Source organism: Bidens hawaiensis, unplaced genomic scaffold, assembly GCF_021521415.1.
Source record: "Bidens hawaiensis isolate Kalapana, Puna unplaced genomic scaffold, B.hawaiensis_p1.1 tig00005935_1, whole genome shotgun sequence".
Lineage (NCBI taxonomy): Eukaryota > Viridiplantae > Streptophyta > Magnoliopsida > Asterales > Asteraceae > Bidens > Bidens hawaiensis.
Window position 1 is genome coordinate 126,345 of NW_027491390.1, and position 23,261 is coordinate 149,605.

General features: G+C 35.7%; 2 protein-coding genes and 2 pseudogenes across 5 annotated transcripts; 2 read left to right on the forward strand and 2 right to left on the reverse strand.

Annotated features, from left to right (window-relative positions):
• Positions 1-409: 409 nt before the first annotated feature.
• Positions 410-2,041, forward strand: LOC143631061 (protein BASIC PENTACYSTEINE2 pseudogene; annotated as a pseudogene). The gene is made up of 2 exons (XR_013153281.1): positions 410-497; positions 936-2,041. The product of XR_013153281.1 is annotated as a protein BASIC PENTACYSTEINE2 pseudogene (transcript).
• Positions 2,042-2,897: 856 nt separating this feature from the next.
• Positions 2,898-3,878, reverse strand: LOC143631044 (putative clathrin assembly protein At1g25240 pseudogene; annotated as a pseudogene).
• Positions 3,879-5,322: 1,444 nt separating this feature from the next.
• Positions 5,323-9,248, reverse strand: LOC143631062 (RNA demethylase ALKBH10B-like). Its single transcript, XM_077099918.1, has 8 exons — positions 8,569-9,248; positions 7,880-8,000; positions 7,697-7,769; positions 7,516-7,633; positions 7,321-7,440; positions 7,135-7,247; positions 6,893-7,047; positions 5,323-6,029 (listed from the first exon to the last, which is right to left on the reverse strand). Exons 1-8 carry the CDS (start codon positions 9,203-9,205, stop codon positions 5,528-5,530), a joined length of 1,839 nt encoding a protein of 612 aa, XP_076956033.1. The 5' UTR covers positions 9,206-9,248; the 3' UTR covers positions 5,323-5,527.
• A 4,341-nt stretch (positions 9,249-13,589) lies between these two features.
• On the forward strand, positions 13,590-18,129 carry LOC143631063 (uncharacterized). 3 transcript variants are annotated; one of them, XM_077099919.1, is made up of 10 exons: positions 13,590-13,804; positions 14,388-14,463; positions 14,568-14,806; positions 15,113-15,230; positions 15,326-15,409; positions 15,497-15,623; positions 15,726-16,171; positions 16,630-16,769; positions 17,742-17,834; positions 17,947-18,129. In XM_077099919.1, exons 2-10 carry the CDS (start codon positions 14,437-14,439, stop codon positions 18,053-18,055), a joined length of 1,383 nt encoding a protein of 460 aa, XP_076956034.1. In that variant the 5' UTR covers positions 13,590-13,804; positions 14,388-14,436; the 3' UTR covers positions 18,056-18,129. The 3 variants fall into 3 exon arrangements, with proteins under 3 accessions (XP_076956034.1, XP_076956036.1, XP_076956035.1); XM_077099921.1 differs by having other exon boundaries at positions 15,729-16,171; XM_077099920.1 differs by having other exon boundaries at positions 15,113-15,227.
• Positions 18,130-23,261: the final 5,132 nt, after the last annotated feature.

Sequence of the window (23,261 nt, forward strand, 5' to 3'; positions counted from 1 at the left end):
TCTGGTTATTTATTTTACAATATGGTCACCCCTCGAACTCCTTGGGTCTTAAGAATAGCACTAAATGAGTCTGAGGCGAGTTTTCTGGAGTGGACATCACCTGTTTGCACACGCTAGTGTACAGTAAACTGGCACACATAGTTTAAAAAAACAACCAAATGAACAGGAGTTGATTACTAAACAAATTAACAAAAGAGAGAACATTAAACTTTTTATCAGACTATAAACATTACATACTTTTAAAACTCATAAAACTTTTTAGTTTCTAAAAAGTTATTTAATTTTCCACTTATTATTAAGACGAAAATACCCTCCAAAATATATACTCTGATAGACACCTTGCTGCAAGTTGAAGCAACACAGACATATTTTTTCCTTTTATGTTGAATGTAGATATATATATATTTTTTATAGATACAAACTCACTCCAATTTCAACCTTCTCTTTCTCTCTCCTCTCTCCAGATCTAAACCCTAAAAAGACTTGTTTACCCACAGGTAATCTCTCTCTCTCTCTCTCTCTCTCTCTCTACATATATACATACATATACAAACTCTTGTCTCTCTCACCTCCAAAAAGATTATATTTTTACACATTATTATCTGTTTCTTGTATCAAGATCTAAACTTTACCTCTTTTTTACATGTAATTACTTGTGGGTTGTTTCTAATTTTCATTATACATCATGGATCTGTTTGTATTTGTTAGTTTCAGCTTAGATCTAGCTTAGAAACCCTAAAAATTGAATCTTGATTACAAAATTAGGGCTTTTTTTGTTTCAAGCTGTTAGGTTTTGATTCTGCAGCCATGATGAAATTAGGTTTAAAAAGATTGTTTTTGTGTAATCAATTTGGGGGAAAATGGTGTAAAGATAGTAAATTGTTAATCTTTATGTTGGTTTCTTGTTTATGGGTTTGTGGGTGTTTGCTGTTTAGATTCAATGGATGATGATGGGTTGAATATTCGAAATTGGGGGTATTACGAACCGTCGTTTAAAGAACATCTCGGTCTGCAACTGATGTCGCCGATGGTGGACCATCGAGACCAGAAACCGTTCCTTCCGAACCGAGATAACCCGTTAATGGTTAACCCGAATGTGTCGACTTACCACCACCCGCACACGCGGGTCGTGTCTGACCCGCCTGTGCCCATGAACTACATGACCGACGGATGGATACAACGAGAACGACTCCTCCACGTGTCGCACCCGATACACATGGTCCCGCCGCTCGATTTGTGTAAAGACCCTGTTATTAATATGAACGTAGACGATAATGTGGCTGTTAATAAAGACGCTGGCGGTAGCAGTAGCGGGAACGGTGGTGGGTCCGTGAAAAAAAGAGGGCCTGTTGGCGTTACCACCCCTGCATCCGCTGCTAGTACTGCTAAACCGTCGAGATCGAAGAAACAGAAAAAGGGTCCGTCGGGGCCGAAAGAGCGAGTGAAAACGATCAAACGGGGTGTCGAAGTGGTGATTAACGGGATCGATATGGACATATCGGGAATCCCGATACCTGTTTGCACGTGTACAGGGGCGCCTCAACAGTGTTACCGGTGGGGGTTCGGTGGGTGGCAGTCGGCGTGCTGCACTACCACGATATCAATGTACCCGCTCCCGATGAGCACTAAACGACGCGGGGCGAGGATTGCGGGCCGAAAGATGAGTCAAGGGGCTTTCAAGAAGGTTTTGGAGAAACTAGCTTCCGAAGGGTATAATTTTGCTAATGCTATTGATTTGAGAAGTTATTGGGCTAAACATGGTACCAATAAGTTTGTTACCATCAGGTAGACTTAACTGTTTTAAGTTAATGAAAGTACCATGTTCGCTCTGGTGTCGGGTCGATGTAACGATTTAACCGTAGGTTATGATAAACTCTGTTTTTTTTTCTTTCAAAAGATTTGTAGTTTTCCAGATGACATTCTTGATATTAATCTTGAGCTCAGTTTGCTATTTACATATTATTTGAAAGTTAATGTTTATTCATGATTCATGAATTCGTGAAAACAGACCGAAAGTTGAACCGGTATATTTTGGGTTAGGGGTGCAAACAAGCCGAGCTGCTCGCGAGCTACTTGAGATCGGCTCGTGAAAAAGCTCGATTGAGCCGAGCTTAAACGAGCCCGAGCTCGAGCCTAAAAGAAAGCTCGTTTAATAAACGAGCCCGAGCCCGGGCTTCACTTATCGAGCTCGAGCGGGCTTGCGAGCCTAAACGAGCCTGTCATTTTATATATTTTTTTATAACTATATATATGTATTTAATAATTATTAATTGATATATATAATTTTATGAAAAAAATAACTAAATAACATATTATGTTATATATAAAGTTATTATGAAAATAAATATACAAATATAATTATAAATATATAAAAAATTAATTACTAAATATTAAACGAGTCGAGCCCGAGCTGAGCTTGAGATTGAAAAACTACGAAACGAGCCGAGCTTGAGCTTTATAAATAAAGATCAAAATGAGCCGAGCTCCGTATAAGTTAAACGAGCCGAGCTCGAGCCTGGTCGAGCTCGGGCTCGGTTTGGCTCGTTTGCACCCCTAGTTTGGGTTTATCCGGTTATTCTGGTTTTTGATGTTTACAGTTCTGGACAATACTTTGTCCTAATAACAAACAATTTTTGGGTAACGGTTTTTGGTTTAATCGAGTATATATGAAATCGGCTGGGTTAATCGATGTAGATAAAATCAACGGGCCTAACATTGATCTTTTCGGTATTTCATAACATAAGAACATAGATTTAGCAACCGCTTGTGTTGAATATCAAGATCAAACATATCAATTTGTGTTGAATATCAAGATCAAACATTTCGGTTCGAGGTGAGTATCAAGATTAAACATTTCGGTGTTACCCGACAATATTTTTAAGCATATTAGGTGGCGCCTAGTCGGAAGGAATCGGGCTTTGTTGACTTGAATCCCTATTTATTACCTGCTCGAGTGCACGAATATCGTGTTCATTGATGTGCACGATTTTGGGGCATTCAGACGCTTTAGCGACCCCGAAATCTGTGCAAAAACTTATGTACCGCGATAGATTGTCGGCTTGAACAGCTGCTTTTTGTAGAATCAAGAAAGCCATTCGGGCTTTTGGTTTCCCGATCGAGTATATTCTCACGATAACCGCAGCAATCCCGTTGCAAATCCGAGTATAAATATCGAATATCTCGATAACAATGCAATCCATTGCTCCAAGAACCAACACATTCATCATCTTCTCTCTTTGTGGTTTGATCTCAAGCAACATATCTAACAACTCTTGGAGGTTTTCTAACCAAACAAGGTCTTTTGTCATAGAACGCTTCGCCTTCGGTTTTGTCCCGTTTCTGAGACTCCCAACTTTCTGTTCTTGTGTGTCGGAACATAAAAGACGCTTTCTTAAGAGATATTTGTAATAAGCTCGAATGAATGCCTCATGATGAGGCAAATTAGGGTTTCGGTCTTTGAAACTCGAGAGATCAAATGGTAAATGGCCAATCTTTTGGACCGCAGGTACTTTACAGCTAAGGATCCCATGCAAAAGCATGAGGCCTTTTAATGCAACCGTCCAGTTATGAGTCCTTTCCATCCTTGTGGTAAGGGCTGACATGACTGGACAAACATTATGTCCTGAAACACAAATCCATGCAAATATGCGTTGAGCGCTTTGGTAATCAATGTGGGAGTTATTGTGGCTGGTGGCTTTTATAACAGCAGCCGCAATATCGGGATTCTGATACGTTGAACAAGGAGTCAAATTCACTAGGAAAAGACTGCTTGCGTCTTTTAACACATCGGAAGCCCTTGCCAACATACCCATTCCTTTTAGTCATTTATTCGCTTCCCGACGCTCCCCCTTCGATTACCGTTTTATTTGTCCTGAATTAGTTCCCTCAATTAGGCTCTTTTGTCTTATATATCGAATGATTTTCTTGCCTAATTTTTTTGTGATTCTGCGCTTTAATAGTTTTTGAAAAAATTTTACTCCATTAATCCATTTGTATTTCTGATGCAAAGTTTGTATATACTTAATAGTAATTTCCTTAATTGGCACTCAGGCTCTTTTTAGACATCTTTCTTATTAGTTGGAAAAAATATTTAATATTAGTAATGAAGATTTTGGAATTATAAAACATATTATTAAAATAAAATATGATTCAAATTACGACAAATTAATATATTTAAAGTCAAATATTTCGAATAAGTTAGCATATTTAGTTTGAGATAATACATTATTTTTTATTATAATAAATATAAAGGGGTGAAACAAGATAAGTGTGTAAAATAAATTTGGGCTCATAGAATTGTATCACGTGACGTAATCATTTACTTACTTATTACCTCTTATATTTTATTGGATTTGAGTACTTTTAGTTTTTACCTTTGCGTTTTTTCAAAGAAATGTAACATACACTCCATAATTCTACATTACTTGATATCTTTCTAAGTACCCGTAACAGGGTTTTAAATATAACCACTTGGTTGAGTAGAATTCACCAATGACTAGTTGTTGGATGTTAGGGGTGGCAACTTACGACAGGTTTTGGGTTACCATATGTAACTCAATTTACTAAACAGGTCATGTTTGATTTGACATGTTTAACCCATTTAATTATATCGGTGGTGACCAACCAACATGTTTTAGACACATCGACCTACTAACCCATTTAATCCATTTTTTTACAGCCCACCAACCTGATTAACATTTTTACGACTTCGTCGCTACCCTTCAAACCGTCTACCCGTTTGACAGGTCTATACAAATGATTTACATGATTCGTGTTCATGAAACACGGGTAGTCTTAATGTTTTTTACACGTGTGAAACTACGAGTCATGCTTAGGTTAAATAACTCAACACGAAATTCGTCAGCCGACTTGATTGAGACCTTGCATTGATGTTATCTAGTATAGACATAAGACGTGCATATACTGAAAAAGGTTAGGTGCCCATGTTTTATGTCTTTGAATCTTTGATACATGACAGAAAGTAGCTTTTCAAGGGCCAACAATTTCATTTTCATGTCACATCTCACCATCCATCATTAAATTTGAACCACCTAAGCTGTTTTGAACCACTCTATGTTATCCACAAACACAGCATTTTTTATTTTACTAGACAAAATCAATTTAATATTTTCAATGTTCGTAAGAGTATATATGAAATTAATCCTATATCATAAGTTCATAACCAAACTCAAAACAGTTTTGAAACTGGTACTCGTCTAGATCGAAAGCTCGACCAGAACCATATTAAACCCAAATTTAAAGATCAAAAGTCAAGCCCGGTTGTGACCTAAACATTGATCATAAATGATAAATCAACAGTAATGACCAAAAAGATAACAGACTTAATGCATAACTAACGTGTAAAGTGAGCTAAATTTAAAGTCTGTGTTCATGTTCGTGTTCATTTTCTTGTAATAAGACCAACAAAAAACCGAAAGGATTTCACTTTTCCCGCTCTTTATATTCGCTTCAACCGAGTTGAAGTGTCTCTTTCTCTCTCTGAACCGATCCTCTGCTAGCGGTTACATCATCCTTCCGTTGCATCCAAACCACCTTCCACTTTCTCTTCAGGAGACATGTTATTATCCTTATCCTCACTATCATGCTTTCCCGCCTCATTTTCCTTTTCTCCAACAGAATTGCTACCAGGAGGAAGAAACACCCCGGTGCCAGGTGGCACGTGCGGCCTCAGAGTAGGACCTGCCGCCCATCCACCGCCCATGGGCGGAGGAACAGCAGCTGGAAAGGACATCGGTGGTGGTGCAACTGCAGCTGGGACAAAAATGGGTTGGATTCCGTTTGGAGGTGGGAGGAGCCCGGGTGTTGGAACCTGGACATAGTGTTTGGGCCCCATTGGGTTTGGGGACCTGATAGGTGGTGGAGCCCAGTGGGTTGGAGGTACTACTGGAGCCAGTGTAGATCTTTTTGGTTGTGCCTTGGTTAAGGTCACTAAGATTCTTTGTTTCCGGATAGATGGAAGTGCGTGTTTCGCATAATCAGTGGATTTTCCTTCCATAACAAGTGTTGATCTACAAACACAAAAGCCATCATGTTGCCATGTCAGCAAGTGCATATAAAAGTGTGCATGGGTCGGTTTTGGGCTCAAATCAAACCAAAAACAGAAAATTCAGTTTTGGGGTTTCTGAAAACCGTTTGGTTTCAGTATTTGGGCTTTAAAATTTTGGACGGGAAAAGAAATGCGCCAAAATAATTAAATTGGGTCATTTTCGGAATATTTTTTTTTTTTTGTTAATGAATGATTAATTGATTATTATATGTTTAGATCTAAAATTTTTAGCCTACACCATTTATTGATTTCTGATAAATTACTTATAAACTGTTTTTTCAGTTCCCTTTTTTGGTTTTGGTTACTAGTAAAACCAGAACTGAACCGAAAGATCGGTTTTTGAAGAATCATAAAACCAAACCGTCAGTGTTTTAGTGGGTTCGGTTATTTCAGTTCAGCTGATTCATTTCTTATAGATTAATTATAAATGGTTTTTTTGGTTTTGGTCAATAGCAAAACCAAAAACCGAACCGAAGATAGTATTTTGAAGAAACATAAAATCAAACCGTCAATTTTATATTGGGTTCGGTGTATTGATAGAATATTTATAATATAAATTAATCAAGAATTGGTTTTTTTCGTTTCAGTCCGGTTTTCTGGTTTTAGTTGAGCGCAAAACCAAAACAGAAACAAAAATCCCGCTGTTGAAGAGTCCTAAAACCAAACCATCACATTTTTATTGGGTTCGGTTTTTATGGTTCCATTACATCGGTTATTCCGGTTAGGAATCGGTTAATTCGGTTTCGTGCACACCCTTTGTGCATCGACATGATTATACAGCACAGCTGTACAACCACCAATAACAGTTTAAGAGACAGAGCGTACCCGGATTTGAGAGAAAGCTTGATAGAACCTCGGTGATCCCCGGGATGTTCAGAGCTTATTGCTTTACCAAAAGTGATGTCACACTCAGTCAGGAACAAAACACAAACGGGCCGCCCAAACCAAATGGGCCACATGTGGGGCAGGCAGTGATCACCCTGCAAAAACACATCCACCAATTGGGCCAGCCCAATAACATCGTTAAATGATAAAATTAATTTCATTAATCAGGAATCACTACTAACCTCATTATAGATATCAATAACGCAAAAGTCTGGTTTCACTTTCAGAATTTCCATTGTCATTAATCTTTCAATGAATTCTTGAAATAAACTTGGAATCGGTTCTATTTTCCTATCTGAAATTTTTAATATTATTTCAGTCACATATAATAGTATAATATTTGTTATTATTTGAATTAAAAAACATACCTTTAGAGGTTCCATTGATGGCTTCATCATCAAAAGGTGTATCCACAACAGGCAAGCCAAACTGGATCATTTCTCTTCCATGACCTTTCACCGGTCTTTTCGAGACAGTATATGTATTTCCTGCTTATAAAATTTACAGAAATGATTAAAATATATAAATATAGAAATTAAGCATTATAAAATGTATAAACTTGCCTGGAAATAGACCACGTCTTCCTGCGGCCCTTAAATCATTAACCAAGTTAACCATTTTCCTAACTCCAGAATCATCAAACAACTCATCATACAGTTTCAGTCCATCAACCACATTAACCTGTAAACAGAAGACTCAAATTTACAGCATAATTATTACAGATAAAGATTAGCAGAAAATTACCGTTTTTCCATCTAATATCTCAGTAGCAACAAAAGTTTTTGCAGTAGCCAAAGTATCTGGCTTCTGCTGTGAAGTACGAATTGACGATGAATCGTTCTCTGAATATGTGCATTAAAGAAAATAAACAATAACAATGAAACCAAAAAGAACGATAATAAAAGAACATTAATTTAAGTAAAAGATAGTGTAGAAGTACCCTTTGAGTTTGGATTTTCATTAACCTCTATTGCCTCATGTTCTAAACTCTCAGTCAAGTGGTCTAGACTCTTAGCATTGTTGTCTTTTTGAGGTTTTGTGGTTACACCTGCTAAAAATATAATGGTATGGTAGTTATTTAGTTATTTCCTTTTCAAAATCTTGAAGTTATTGTATGTAAGCATGAGTTCATAACGAATAATCTAGTTGATGCTACAAAAGTACATAATCTTACAACATATAGGTTAATGCAGAAATGTAGTTTGTTAAAAGCAATGAAATTTTATCAGTTGTAACAAAATATATACATATGGAAACCACTTTGCTTCAATAGAACATATATTTTGTTGGGCTTATTTTAGTTAATAAAACTACTTCAAGCATTTCAAGTTCAAGATGGTATCAAAAGAGAAACAAAGTTCATTTATTTAACTGAAAAATGCGATAACTTGACATAAAAAAAATTATCCAAATAACATTTTTCACAAATTCTTTTTATATTGCCCCACAAGGGCACAATCCAATGTTCTGTGAATAACATTACTATATATGTATGAAAACTAATTACTATTTACTAACTAAATTTATATAGGTAAAAAGAAGTGACACTTTTGGTAATAAAATCATCAGCAATCAGCAAATCAAAATAAGAAATAATAAATTCCAAAGTCTCTTACTATCACTAAACTTGGAAACTTTAACATCATCAGATTTGGGAACTTCAATCCCAACCAAACTGTTACCATTTGCAACTTTCTGCGGAATCTTGATTTCCGCAGTAGAATTAATACCATTACCATCTTTCACCGCAACTTCAGCCCGGTGCCCCTGCCTATAACTACCACCACCACCACCACCTCTCTTATACTCCTTCCCCGACCCCGCAACCTTCGCCGGATCATAAAACCCACCGCCACCGCGATGCTGCCCCTGCCCCTGCCCTTGCACCTGCTGCTGCTGCTGTTGCCGCCTCCACGTCACCTGCTGCACGGTGTTCAACACGTCAGCAACCGAATAGTACTGCTGCATATGCAAGACCGGGTTCCAATTACACCTCCTCTGCTGTATGGACCCGATCACTCCATCATACTCCCCTTGCTCACCCACCGTCTTCAAATGAAAACACAACGAATCAATAATCGCATTCGCCGCCGCAAACTCCCCTCTCAACCACATAATAAACCCGTCCCGCTCATCCGGATACCACACCCCTCCCCCGGCCCCTCCCAGCACCACCGTACCATTAGTCGGATACTGCGACTTGTCCGAAACCGAAACCACCACGTTGTTTCCAGATGGCATTGCCATATACATTTAAATTTAAACTAGTAATAATAAATAAATCTATTTAACGTATGCAATTTATGTAAACAGAATATAATAATAATAATAATAATAATAATAAAACAAAATCACTAGCTCATTTCCAGATCTAACAGAATTACGATAATAAATAGCTAAAAATAACTAAAACAGTTAAAAAAACCTAGCAAATAATAATTAGATCGGTGAGAATTGAAAGGATCGAAGGTAATAAGGCAATGTGAGGTGAAATTGAGGTGTGATTTGATGGATTGAGGTGATGATGATGATGATGATGATATGTTTAAGCTTGAGATCTAATGGCGTGTGAAATTAGGGTTCGTGAAGAACGTGTTTAGGGGAATGTATATGGCTTATTGAACACGCGCATATGTGAACTGTGTGTATGTATGTATGTATATGTATGTATAGATATAGATACAGTGAGAGTGTGGGGGTGGGGGTGGGTGGTGTGAGAGAGGATATACGTAGAATATAGAGGGGGTGGCTGGTAATAATGGAATTTTGTAGTGGTTCGTATGATGTAAATAAGTAAAACAATAAAAACATGTTGTTTTTCATTTTGTTTTTTTAATGGCAATTTTATTAAAGCAACAACAAATCTAGCATGATCGGTTGAGTGGTAAGAAAGAAACGTTAGTGGCGAAGCTTAGACATACAAGTCGAGGAAGACGGACTCAATATGTACATAAAAATTTTTAAACTAGAGTGGGCGGGCTCAAGATTCCAGTCAGAAATAGATAATTTTACATTATGCATAAAAATTTTCGGCCGAAAAATGATAAATTTACACTACTGAGCAGAAAAACGGTGGGGTCGGGCTCAAAATTTCGGTCGGAAACGAGTAAATTTACACTATGTATAAAAATTTTCGGTCAAAAAATGATAAAATTACAATACCGAGCGAAAAACGGAGGGGGCCGTGCTTAAAATTTCGGTCGGAAACGGGTAAATTTATACTATGTATAAAAATTTTTGGTCAAATAAAGATAAATTTACACAACATGTTAATGAGGAGAGCATTGTTGGTCTATTATTCGAACGCACGTAATTGAGTCGGCTATTTCGAAGTCCCCTGACAATCAATTGCGTTAAAGACTAAAGTTGTTAAAAAGTTCTACATATTATATACTTAGAAGAAACTACTATTACTTAAAATTCAAAACTTTACCATACCAAAGTTGAAATATTATAGTAGTTAATAAATTTTGATATTATATAAATTAAACATAATGTCTTTTTAAACTACGACATAAATTGTCAACGAAGAAATTGGCAACATCATTTATGATAAGCTCACAAAATTTTCAACAAAATTTGAACATATCATGAGTGATGTTGCGTGTATATCATGGTTGTTGGAACTCACCGGAAGTTCGAGTGGGTGAGCGCCATGGTTAGAATGAGGATTAAGATGAAGTGTTGTGGAGAAGTTGGGTCTAAAGGAATTATAGTAATTTCACTCTAAACTAACAAAATAAGTTAGTAGAGTGAGATGCTTTGGTTTTAATTGCAACAAAAATGAAACGCTAAGGACGACAAAGACAAATTTTAAACTTTTGAATTGAAATAGCAAATTTAAATAAATTACATATACCAAAACCTCACTCGACTCTTGAAATATTTAAGAATAAACTTTGTTTTACTAAATGTCGTTTATCTTTGAGTAAGAAGCCAATCATTATTTTGATAACTTTGACCAATCAAATATGTTCATTTCCTTAATAAGTTTCCAGTGGCGGATCCAGGAATTTTTTTCAGGTGGTGCGCTACTTTATATGCTTCAATTTCATATAATCGGATATAAAAAATTCCAAGTTGGTTCAAGGTTCGGGTCGGTCCGATGGTTTAGACAGAGTTCATTACAAACTAACAAATTAAAAACTAACAGCCAAACAAATTAAAACTAACAAAAACTACCAAACTAACAAATTAAAAACTAAAACTTAACAAATAACCTAACAATTAACAACATCAAGAACAATTAAATATTTAACAAATGAATCTAAATTTAACTTTACAGTAGGAGGATTCTAGGAAGAGTAACAAGGGTGAGTATGAGGAAGGGACAGAGACAGTCACTGTATAGGTGTGTGTTTTATAAAATCCTAAATTGATATAAGGCTGACTTAAAAAAAGATTTAAAAAATTGCTTGCTGCAGGGAATTGAACCCATGACCTTACGCTTACAAAACCAACAACTTGCCATCTAGTCCAACCCTTGTATTGTACACAAAGTGGTTACTTTCTAATTTACAAGGTGTTTCCTCTAATATTTTCTACATATCAATACACTATTATTTCGAAACTCGGGTGGTTCCTGGGAACCACCCGTTTAGACTCTAGATCCGCCCATGTAAGTTTCATTTTTGTTTGATGCTTCACAAAAAATCTAAAACAAGTCGTTTTAACTCTTTTTTTCCCCTTAACAAATAGGCTAACAACTATATTCTATATGCATATTAATGCTTTAAATAAGTAGTTAATATGAAATAAAGCATACCATCAATCCATAGCTATCATATTATTGTCTTCAATTCAATTAAATTTTACACTTCTTTGTCATCCCATTTGTTAAATAAATTAACGAGCCCTCAAAGATGGTGTCCTAATGGTTATACAATAGTAGTAAAACTACCATTCATCAAAATGGTGAGAGTTTAAACTTATAAGTGTCGTAAAAAAATATGTATAAAATATAAGTCAGTGATAGAGATATTAGCAATCTATATTTCTTTCCCGAATAATTATTACAATTTTTCTTCTCTAGTTCATCTCAAATGCAAAAAACTTAAAATAATAAATACAATAAATTGAAAGTGGTAAACGTGGAATGCAAAATCCATGAACTGAAATGCAGTAAAGGTAAACAAACATACAACCTAACAACGAGGAAGACTCCTTCACCACTTACCAACTAAACTTTTGTAGCATGAATGGGGACTAGGACCGGCTCAATCACTTTGATGGCTTAAAACAATATTTAAAACAAGACCTTTTTGTAAAAGAATATCTTGCTTTTACTCAAAATAAATTAAGATGTCGTCATCATTTGTTTTACAGATACATAAGTAATTATTTATAATTCATCACACATTTCCAGACTTAATCAGTTTAAACGCGACTCAAATTACACACGTTAATTCAAATGCCAAATTACAAATTCATAATTATTACTTTTGTTTTGAAAATTGAAGGTATTAGAAAGCGGGAGCCTAAAGTACTAGTTTTGTTTCGTTGTTCCTAAAGACGACCATGGTGGGCTAGAGGTGCACAAACCAAGTATTTTGTAGGAATCAGTTCCATGTATGGTCAACAAAAGTTAAAACAAGACCGGGTAAAAATCATTTTCGGGTATAGTCGTGTATTTGACTTGGTTTTTATCGAGTTTTTCGGGTTTCGTTAGGGCCGGCCCCGGTTTTGACCAGGTAAAGGTGGAACCGGTTTCAGGAACATGTTCGAGGAGAGATCCAATACCAGGTTGTACCCGCCAAGGTCAAATACGTGTAGAAACCGGTTCCGAGTCCGCAGCCGCGGCTCTACGGGTGTGCCATGTGGGCAGCCGGTCTGGGCACAATTTTTTTTTGAAAATTTTCGATTTTATATACATAAAATAACCGAACGCTCATAATCCCACCATCTTATAATAGTCTCACACATTTTAGATCACTTTTTTTTAATTACTAAAAAATATATAGGCCCATTAAAAATTTAAAAAGTTCCATTTTACTTTTAATTAATTAATAAAAGTTAAATAAATAAAAAAAAGAAACGAATAGGCGAGATAACAACAAAGTCGAATTCGAACACTAGCAGTCACGATAGCATCCACGTAAAGGAGTTTTTCGAAATTGTAGTTATTGAAATCTTATGTACGATCCACAATTCCTAAGAATAAGAAAGACTTAGTGAGTTGGCGATGATAGATTTTGAGAATGGAATATCAGTTGCCATAAATTGCAAAGAGTTGATTTCACAATTTGCTATCAAGAATGTTAAAAGAGTTTCACAAATCTTTGGTAAGCTATTAGCCTATTTAGCATGTCATGAACTCATTATAATATCATGATTTTTGTTAATTGTTACGTTTATTATAACCACTTTAATTGGCGTATAAAAATAAACTGTATTATTTTTCCATCTAGGCCAGAGCACATGAATTCTCAGAACCGCCCCTGCGAGTAAGATACAACGGTCGGGTCATAACCGGTTATTTTGTGCAACCTCTACAATGGGCCAAGGATCTTTGATAATGCGAGTGGGCTTTCAAAATATAATAAGGTAATAAAATGCGTATATTGTAACTCACCCAAAGCACCAACACGGTGCGGCCGTGCGGGTATATAATTAACTCCAAACCATGGTTCATAAAACGAAACACCCAACCAATCGCTGGGTCCGTAACTTATAGCCGGAGCATTAAACCGGAGGTTACTCTTCAACCGTCACCGGAATCGTAACCGCCATTCAATCTCTCAGCTTATATATAATAATAATATTATTATTCGCTTCATTCAATATCATCAAACAAGCACCAACAACTCAGCCAATTGATTCTATCAAGCGATTTCGACGGTTATTAGGGTTTCCGTAAGTTCCACTTTCAATTGAACTATTTTGTTCGTTTTTTTGCTATTTTTGTTCGATTTGGTATGAAATTAGGTCTAATTTTATGATTATGCTTTAGTTTTGGTGGTTTGATTAGGAATTTTTTTAGGTTTTTGTTGCGAGTTCGTGAAGGTTCGAAAGTTTTTATTTTATTTTATTTTTTTACGTGTGTTATTGTTTATTGAACTGCAATGTGCCAGCTATCAATTTGATTTTCTCTTAATTTGGCAGTTTAATCTTAATTTAGAACTTTAACCTAATTTTTCAAGTTGATTTTTCCCTTAATTTAGCAATGGTACCCTAATTTATCAATTTGATTATCCCCTAATTTAGCTCTTTTTAACATCTTTATCAATTTGATTTTCCCCAATTTTAGCTCTTTAATTCTAATATATTAATTTGATTTTTTTTTTTAATTTTGCATTTTAATCCTAATTTGACAAATTGATTTTCCCTTAATTCAGCACTTTAATCCTAATTTATCAATTTGATTTTTCCCTAATTTAGCATTTTAACCCTATTTAAGGACACTTTCGCATTCTTATTCTTATGCTGTTCTATGCAGTTTGTATCTTAACTGTGGGCTAGGAGAGCTTTGAAGATTGAAGATAAATATGACAATGACAGAATATGATTTAGATGTAAGCAAACCTTGGAGTTCAAGTTTTATTTTGTTTCTGGTGTTTCGGACTTTGGTTGCTTATCTTTGAAGGTTACTTTGTCGTTTACGGTGACAATTATGCAGGAGTATGAAGATTATGAAGATGATGTTGGAGAGTATGAAGAGGAAGGTGGTGAATATGAGGAGGAAGGCGGTGAATATGAATATGAAGAGGAAGAGGAGCGAGTGCCTACACAGGAAGAGTTAGAATACCTTGAATTGAGGCAAAAGTTGAAGGAGTCTATTAGGAAGAAGATGAATGAGGATTCGAGCTCCGACATTGGGAATTCAAGGGATAAAAAGACTAAAATGCCCTACGACAAGTTAGTATTATTGCCTTTTTATTAAATGTTTATGCGGATAGTATTCAATGAATTACACACTCAAAGCATATGTCAATTTACAATGTTTACCGCATATAAAGATGTAAATGTTAATGTCTGTTTTTGTTGGTATGTATTGTGATTGGTAATTATTTCATGTAATTTGGGATTGCTTGTTTCTTGCATACACGAGTCTACATTGTGTGACCTGTATTAAGTCCCTCGATGCAGATGTTCTTATGAATGCATCTAACTTGCTAATCTGCATAAAATTGAATGTTTCACTTATTGTGACATGTTTTGCAGTTTTGGATCCTTTTTTGGGCCTTCACAACCAGTTATTGCTCAAAGAGTGATTCAAGAAAGCAAGTCTCTTTTGGAGAATCCACATTTGGCTGAACGGTTTTCAAAAGCTAAGAATGTTATATGTGTCTTCTTTATCTTTAGTTGATCTAGTGTTTGGTTTTGTAATTACCACGCTATGTGTAATTATTAATATTTCATTACCCGCTCCTGCAGCCGAACAAGAGTGGTTCTTCAAATTCAGTAGTATCCAAACCTCGACCCAACGGTCAGCAACAGCCACAAAAAGTAAACGTTATGGTGAGATTTAGTATTATTCAAATATGATATATTTGTTTTCAATCCACACATGTACTCATTTTCACTTTGTTTCATTCAATTATAAAGGCAAAGCCAAAAGCAAAAATTCAAATGCTTAAGAATACACGGGATTACTCGTTTCTATTATCAGATGATGCCGAACTTCCGGTTCCTCGAAAGAATCCTCCCAAAAGTATCTCCCCTCCAAAACCTGGTGCGTTAATACACGACTTTTTAATGTTGTACTGTTTTTTGTTTTTTAATATTGTATGGAATATAAATAAAAAATAGTTATTGCATGATCTTTAATATGCAGAAGAATACCATACGTCACAAAGACAACCGACAACTAGTGGCAGAAAGGTAGTTAATGGTCAGCATGAAGAGAGGAAACTGAAACCCTTACCTACATCAAATCAACCAAGACCAAAACTGGGTCAACAAAGTCAAAGACCAAGTATTGCCACTAAGTTAGCTTCAACGTCATTAGATTTTAGAAAACAAGTTGGTAGAAACGAAGGAAGCGGACCGGGCCGGCCTTTACCGAAACCTGTCCCTTCAAAGACACCAACAATGGTCAACAAGTCAAAGGTGATCCCTCCACCAGTTTCTAGAAGCTCCATACCTAACGGGCACAAATCTCAAACATCAAGACCGCCACCACCACCACTTCACAAGAGACCTGTGGATCTTAGAAAGGATGAAAGGAGGCCAGCAAATGGAAACATTGTCAGAAAGCCCGTGGTCTCTTCTAAGCCTCAGGTTTGGCCCGTTTGACCAAAAATATTATATATTCGCTTACAAAATAGTTAAAATACCATATAAACTCAATTTATCTGACACAACCTAAAAATGTCATGTCCATTTATAACTTGTATCACCCATTTTTGGCTTAAGTGCTTTTTTACCCATTTATAACTAATTTTTCTTAACCCATAAACAATAGTCATCTCCAAATAATGTTTTTTTCTTGTTTCTTTTATAAATAGAAAATATTCATTAGTTTCCCGTAGGTACCGAAATAAAAGAGAAAAGTAGGGTATAAACAAATCGTATGATGGAAAGGGGTAGAATGGTCAATCTAATAAAATTGGGTGTATATATACTTTTAGTTATAGTTGGGGTATGTATATGATATTTTCTATGTCTGTAAGGATATATTTGAAAATTGAGATTTAAATGTTTTGTGTTTGACTTTGACTTGATTTTAAACCCGACAGATAAAGCAGCAGTCAGCTAGACCTCCAGCTAGACCGCCAGTCAGTTCACAGGAAATGGAACGGTTGCAGAAAAGGCCAGCTCGACCAATTGATGACGATGACGACGGTTTAGCCATCAGTATGATCAGAAAGATGTTCGGGTATAAACTTGGCATTAAATTTTGCAAAATAAAAATTCTTTTAATAAAGTTAATCAGTTGATTAGTGGTGTGCATGGTTTGGTCTGGTCTGGGTTTATCTCATAACGGAATGTTTCGGTTATTAGAATTGTATAACCGATCAGTTTTTGATTAGCATTGGTTTTCAGTTAGTTAGTTATATAGCCGAATAAATCTGATCTGTACTGCAACTGATATAACCGACATAACCAAACCAGAATAGCCTAACCCATCCCAAAGCTGACAGTTTCGTTTTTTTTTTCAAAAATTGAATTTGCGGCTTGGTTTTGGTTTGCATGCATAGAAAACCGAAAAAGCCGAATTTAACTGAACTGTTGAAACCAAACCCATAAATCCCGAAATAACTGATGTGTTTAATTAAATTTATGGGTGTAACCCAAATATTTTTGGTCTAGATGTGTAATAGTCAATTAATTGCTAGTTAACGAAAACATTTAGGCACAAAAAGATATTGGTCCAAACGGGTCATATACTCATTTAATTAAGTTTGGTTTAGCCAAGAAAAAAAATTTATTAATAAATACAATACAATATATATTTGGGCATAAATTTATCTGACTTCACCATTAGTTAAAGATTTTCCGATATCAAAACTAAACATTCAAACAAAAGCATTACATTGTTAGGCAACCCGTAGTGGGCTACAATTTGTAGCGATATTGGGCGAGCACCACCCCCGGCGAAATGTGGGGCGATAGGGGGGGGACTATTTGTCGCCGGCTTCCCTTTTCTTTTTATATATATATATATATATATATATATATATATATATATATATATATATGGGCCACAACACCATTACACCCCAAATATAAAAACCCACCCTTTGTTGACTGGGCGCCACAATGGCGCAAAACGCCCCATTTTGTAGCTTCTCTACTACACATAGCCTTGTTGCTGATGACTTAATTTTGAGTTGTGTTTTATGTGCAGATATAATCCCAACAGATACCGCGGTGTTAGTGATGACGACACTAGTGGCATGGAGGTTGATTTTAATCACATCATGATGGAGGAGAGACGCAGGTCAATAATTGTATTTATAACTATTTAAAAAAGAACAAGTCTAGAACGCTTGTTGACTTTTCTGGTCAACCCAACTCGGACTGTATATAATATAGTTTACTTTGTGGTGTAGTTCAAAAATTGCTGCTCAGGAAGATGAAGAAGAGCGTAAGAAAATTGAAGAGGAAGAAAGGCTGGAACGGATGAGAAAGGCCGCTAAGAAACGTAAGCTTAGCCGATGATAATGATAACGTGGGGCCCCTTTTTGGTTTTTTTGGGGCAAAAACTGGTCCTATGTTTATTGGGAGTTTCATGACATTAACAGTTTTAGTGTATAAGAGATCGGACCTGGTTTCTATTTCTTTTAACAACCACTTTGCAATTTGGCAGAAGTTTTTTTGCTACAAATCATCAAATAGTTGAGATTATGGTTTTTTTTGAGATCTTGTTTTTTTTTTCAAATCGTATAATTTATGTTATTAAATCTGCATCCAAATACGCAAGGAATCAAATGTATGTACACAGTACAAAGTAAATATTAATTAGGCTGCTTTCGCGTTTTGCATTTACATATAGTTGAAGCTTGTGCAGGTGTGACTCTTATACCTAGATACTCAAGTAGGAACATATGAATTTACATGAAATTAATCATAGTTTAAACAATTAACAAAAGCAAATCACACTCGGGGTTCAAGCATGCAACAAACAACAATATTATGTCATTTAACATTAATTATCAATAATCAAATTAGATTGATCAACTAGTTAAAACTTAGACATCAACAATCGCTAACACACGGCACTGGTGTAACATCCCGAAATTTCTAAAGTAATATTTAATATATTATTTGTCGGGTGAAATAAACGAGTTAGTGGAACGATAATAATAATAGCAAAATAGGAAGACTTAGTAGGATAATTAGATGGGATTAGATATGGACCAAAAGGAAATATGGGCCTTCGGTCCATGGGCTTAAGGGAGTATAAATACCCCCTTAAACCCCAATCATTTCCATTCCATCCATTTATCCATCCTAATCTATACACACTCTAAAACACACAACCCGAACCGAGATCCAAAGGCAAGGACCCGAGCTCGTTGGTGCTAGATCGTCGTGACGAACCAAAGCAACAAGACCAGCTCGTGTTCGTAGTTCGACTCATTTACGGTACGTTTATATCGAGAACATGTTCGTTTAGGTTTGGATTAGTATAGAAATGATAGATCTGTGTTTGTATGGTAAAAACGAATCCTACAAAGCTAAACTTACTGAAAATGGTTAAGATTTGATGGGTTAATCGATTGATAAAAGAACCCGTAACCTATATACCTAAATCGCACCCCTTAAACATCGATGTTAGGTCGATTTGATGGTTGGGGTTTGTAGGCGCTGGTCAGACGATTCCGTGGATACCTAAATCGAGTTATTTGGTTAAGAAACGAAGATGATTAAGGACGAACAGTAGCTGCAGCCGACAACTTCGCCTGCAAGCTAAGTTCTCCTGATGAACTTCGCATGCAAAGCTAAATTCGCCTGATGACAACTTCGCCTAAAGCTAAGTTCGCCTAAGGTTTAACTTCGCCTAAAGCTAAGTTCGCCTGATGACAACTTCGCCTGCAAAGCTAAGTTCGCCTAAGGTTTAACTTCCCCTAATGCTAAGTTCGCCTAAGGTTTAACTTCGCCTAAAGCTAAGTTCGCCTGATGACTGCCCCCGGACCCCCGTTCGTTGTGGGTAGTAATTAAGATTAGAAAGATGATATAAATAGTGATAGTTAATTGATATGTATACTTGTTATACAGTCAGCCGTACACAACTGAGGAAAGGGATTACGATTAACGGTGAACGTAACCGTGTTCAGGTGAGTTTCTAGCCCCACTTCTGTGTTATGTTTTCGGGGCTGTGTGCATACTCTATATGTTTGTTAATACACTTATCCTAAGTGATAAGTGTATGCCTTATATGAATGATGTGAAATGTATGAATGATTGCTTGTTAGTACGTGAACGATCTTCGAATATTGCACGTACTGTCAGGTTGTAACGCTATGTATAAGGTAAGTATGATATGTATGCTTATATGTATGAACGTGATAAAGTTAATAAAAGAAGGAAATGATGGTTGTATGGTTGTATGGTTACGAAAAGGGTACCGAGCCCTAATAATACTCGAGGTATGATGTATGGTTGTATGGTAACGAAGAGGGACCAGACCCTTATAATATCTGTGATGTTAGGGACCAGACCCTTATAATATCTGTGATGTTAGGGACCAGACCCTTATAATATCTGTGAGGTTATAGGGCGAAAGGCTCTTTAAAACGTATGATTATGTATGTAAAGAAAGTATGAAGGTAAGAATGAAAGTATATGCAATTATCTGTGTATGAAAGAAAGTTAAGAGGTTAAGTATGAAATGTAAGAAGGTATTGTATGATTATGTGATTAACTAGAACTCACTCAGCGTAGCTGACTTTTAGTATGCACGCAGGTGAGTAGGATGAGGCAGCTCGCTTGAGGAGACACATGGCACCGAATAAGAGGCTGGCATCGGAAGACTCAAGACGTTTAAGTTTAATATTTCGTTAATTTTGAAAGACAAAATGATGTTTTAAGACAAGACGTGTTTTGTTATGAAATGTTTTATGAAAGTTTTTATATTCCGCGAAAGTTTTAATGAACTCTGATTTGTAAGAACTGTGTTTATGAGTAAATCCGACGCTAAAGTAGGGCTACCGGGTTCGGGGCCTTACAACTGGTTATCAAATGGTCTATCCTAATGTGACTCAACTAAGGGCAATAATATGTTTTATCACATTAAAACTAATCAATGCAACCCTATGAACACGTATCATAGAAAACTGACAAACTAATCGTCTGATTGAAATAAACTAAACCATTAATTGCACAATAATACTAAACATCAATGTTCATAGATCGATGATAAACAAGTACATTTAATTCGTTCTTAAAAACATGAGAAAACTGTAAAAAATACAATACTCTACATGTCGAGTATGACTCGAGAAGACCAGCCGTTCATCTTAGTGAACTGAGCTTCAACTACTATGAACACACCCATCTGGATTGATCTTGAGATGATAAGAATGATTGGAAATCGTCTTGTTTCTCCTGGAAACTGCTCTGAGTTGTGATAACTATTTTTGGGTCGTCATAGTGATGTTATATCAAAAACCCTAACTTTCCCTATTTTCCAACTCATCGCGTATCACGATTGATCAAAAAGTCAATGTTCCATTAAAATGTTCCAACACGTAGCGCGATGGACATGCTCCATCCTTTAGGGGTGAGCACGGTTCGGTTCGGTTATTGGGTGAAACCCAAACCGAAACAGAAGCTATCGGTTAATTTAGAATACCAACCGATCGGTTTTTGGTTATTCGGTTTTCGGTTTTTTTATTATGAGTAGACATTACAAAAAAAATTCAAAATAATAGAGTACCTCATATATATTGAATTCAAAATACAAAAATATACACGTGTTACGTGGAACCAAACAAATACAAAGTTGTTTGAGTAGTAGAGTTTAAAATTCAACAAAGTTTTTAATCAAAAAACACTAAAAGTTTGACCTGAATCTTCATTCATTATCTTATTCATATTCAAAGTTTAGACCCAATCTTCATAGTCTTTATCACCGTCAATGGTAGATTTTTTTAGTGTTTTGTTTCCGATCATAACATCTTAAAAAACGCGTAGAAAACATAGGTTTAATTAATCGGTTCGGTTCGGTTTTTTAAAATGGATAACCGAACATAAACCTAAAAATCGTCTTTTTAAAAAGCTAAAAATTAACCGCCGGTTAATGCTTTGGTTCGGTGTTTTCGGTTATTCAGTTTAGGTTCGGCTAATTCGGTTTTCTGCTCACCCCTACCATCCGTGTCGCGTAGCGCAACGGACTCCTTTCACCAGCCAACTTGTTTTCTTGTCTCGTTTCGCATGCTAGTCATCATGGGTCTTCATTCCATGCTCTTTCAGTCCCAAATTAGCTGCATTAATCACATGTGACCTGTAACTGTGTAACATAATAAACATGTACGAAGACCGAAGTTCAAATGATAAACAATTAAAAACTAAGCAATTACGTGCTAATATATGTACATAATATCCAACCATCACTCATCGCTAGAGATATTTTTAGCAACACCTACTTATTTAATGCTAAGGTATGAAGAAATTAATTTTTATTTAATGCTCAAGTTTTACCATATATATAATAAGAGTGCTATTAATCATACTCTCTTCATCCCATTTTTACTAAAAATACCTCTACTTTCAAGTTTCACATTTAGACAGTTCAAACTTTTTTGATTTCCTTTTTTGTCATTTTATTATCTTTTATTATTATTGTCTTCAAACACATTTTTAAGAATAATTTTTAGTATTTTTTATATTTAAAACAATTTTTTATTTTTTTAAATAACAAAAACATTTTTTATTAATTATAATAAACATTTTTATAATTTAAAAATACATTTTTTTCTCTAATTGTTTTCATTGTTTAAAGAGTGTTGTTATTAGTTTTTGGAGATTTTTTTAACAGCCAACAAACATAGAATGTTTAGATATTCCGTACGGAGTGACCCAATGGCAAAAGACCACCGCCAGCTGGCCTAACCCAGGCGTACATAACCTTTAAGCGCCTCCAAGTTATATTCAGTTTCAGGGAAAATCCACCGCCCGAAGGCCCAGTAGTGGTAAAACCCGGCAGCCATCGGAATTAAATTGGAGATCTCAAATATCACAATCTTCCTTCATTGAGCCACTCATCCCCCCCTCCCCAAAGCGTTGTAAATGGGGTTTGAACTTGAGTCTCCATTGAGAAACTCATGCTCTCTACCACTACACCACATTTTAAAGCAAATTTCTTAATGTTTGTTAATAAATAAAAAACAAATAAATAGTGAATTTATGTAATAAACTTTACAAATTTTGTACTACAAAATTAAAAAATGTTAGAATGAAGTAATATGTCAATTAAAATTGTTAAATAAATTAAAAGTCTATGAGATGGAGTATGACAAGTTGAAGATGTGGACCCAAATAATAAATGATAAACATGAAATTAATTTCTCTAAACCTTAACATTAAATATGCTTATTTAATGATAAGTTTTGGATATATTAATTGCTATTTAATGCTCAACTAATGTTAAGACCACCCGTGTTGCGGGGGGGTGTGAAACCATAGCCGAAGCTTGAGGCTCAGAGCGTAAATGTTTCCGGGCATGTGACGGAAGGAAAGAAAAAAATCGTAAACGACTGAACATGTTACCTCACTACTTCTATCAAAAAAGCGCGTGGAGCAAATTTTGTGAGTTAAGGAAAACTAACCACGAACATCTGAGAATCGTATAACCCGTGAACATCCGACAATCATATAAGAAAAACTAAACACACTAATCAAATGACCGAATGGTAGAATCAAA

Bases quoted from the DNA above. Each gene is read 5' to 3' on its own strand.
- LOC143631063 (XM_077099919.1), top strand. From the start codon at position 14,437: ATGACAATGACAGAATATGATTTAGAT. The intron at 15,231-15,325 runs ATATGTGTCTTC...CCGCTCCTGCAG, and splicing joins TTTCAAAAGCTAAGAATGTT to CCGAACAAGAGTGGTTCTTC. The intron at 15,410-15,496 runs GTGAGATTTAGT...TCAATTATAAAG, and splicing joins CACAAAAAGTAAACGTTATG to GCAAAGCCAAAAGCAAAAAT.
- LOC143631062 (XM_077099918.1), bottom strand. From the start codon at position 9,205: ATGTATATGGCAATGCCATCTGGAAACAACGTGGTGGTTTCGGTTTCG. The intron at 7,048-7,134 runs GTTAGTAGTGAT...GTGTTTTTGCAG, and splicing joins TTATTGATATCTATAATGAG to GGTGATCACTGCCTGCCCCA. The intron at 6,030-6,892 runs GTACGCTCTGTC...TTGTGTTTGTAG, and splicing joins AAGCTTTCTCTCAAATCCGG to ATCAACACTTGTTATGGAAG.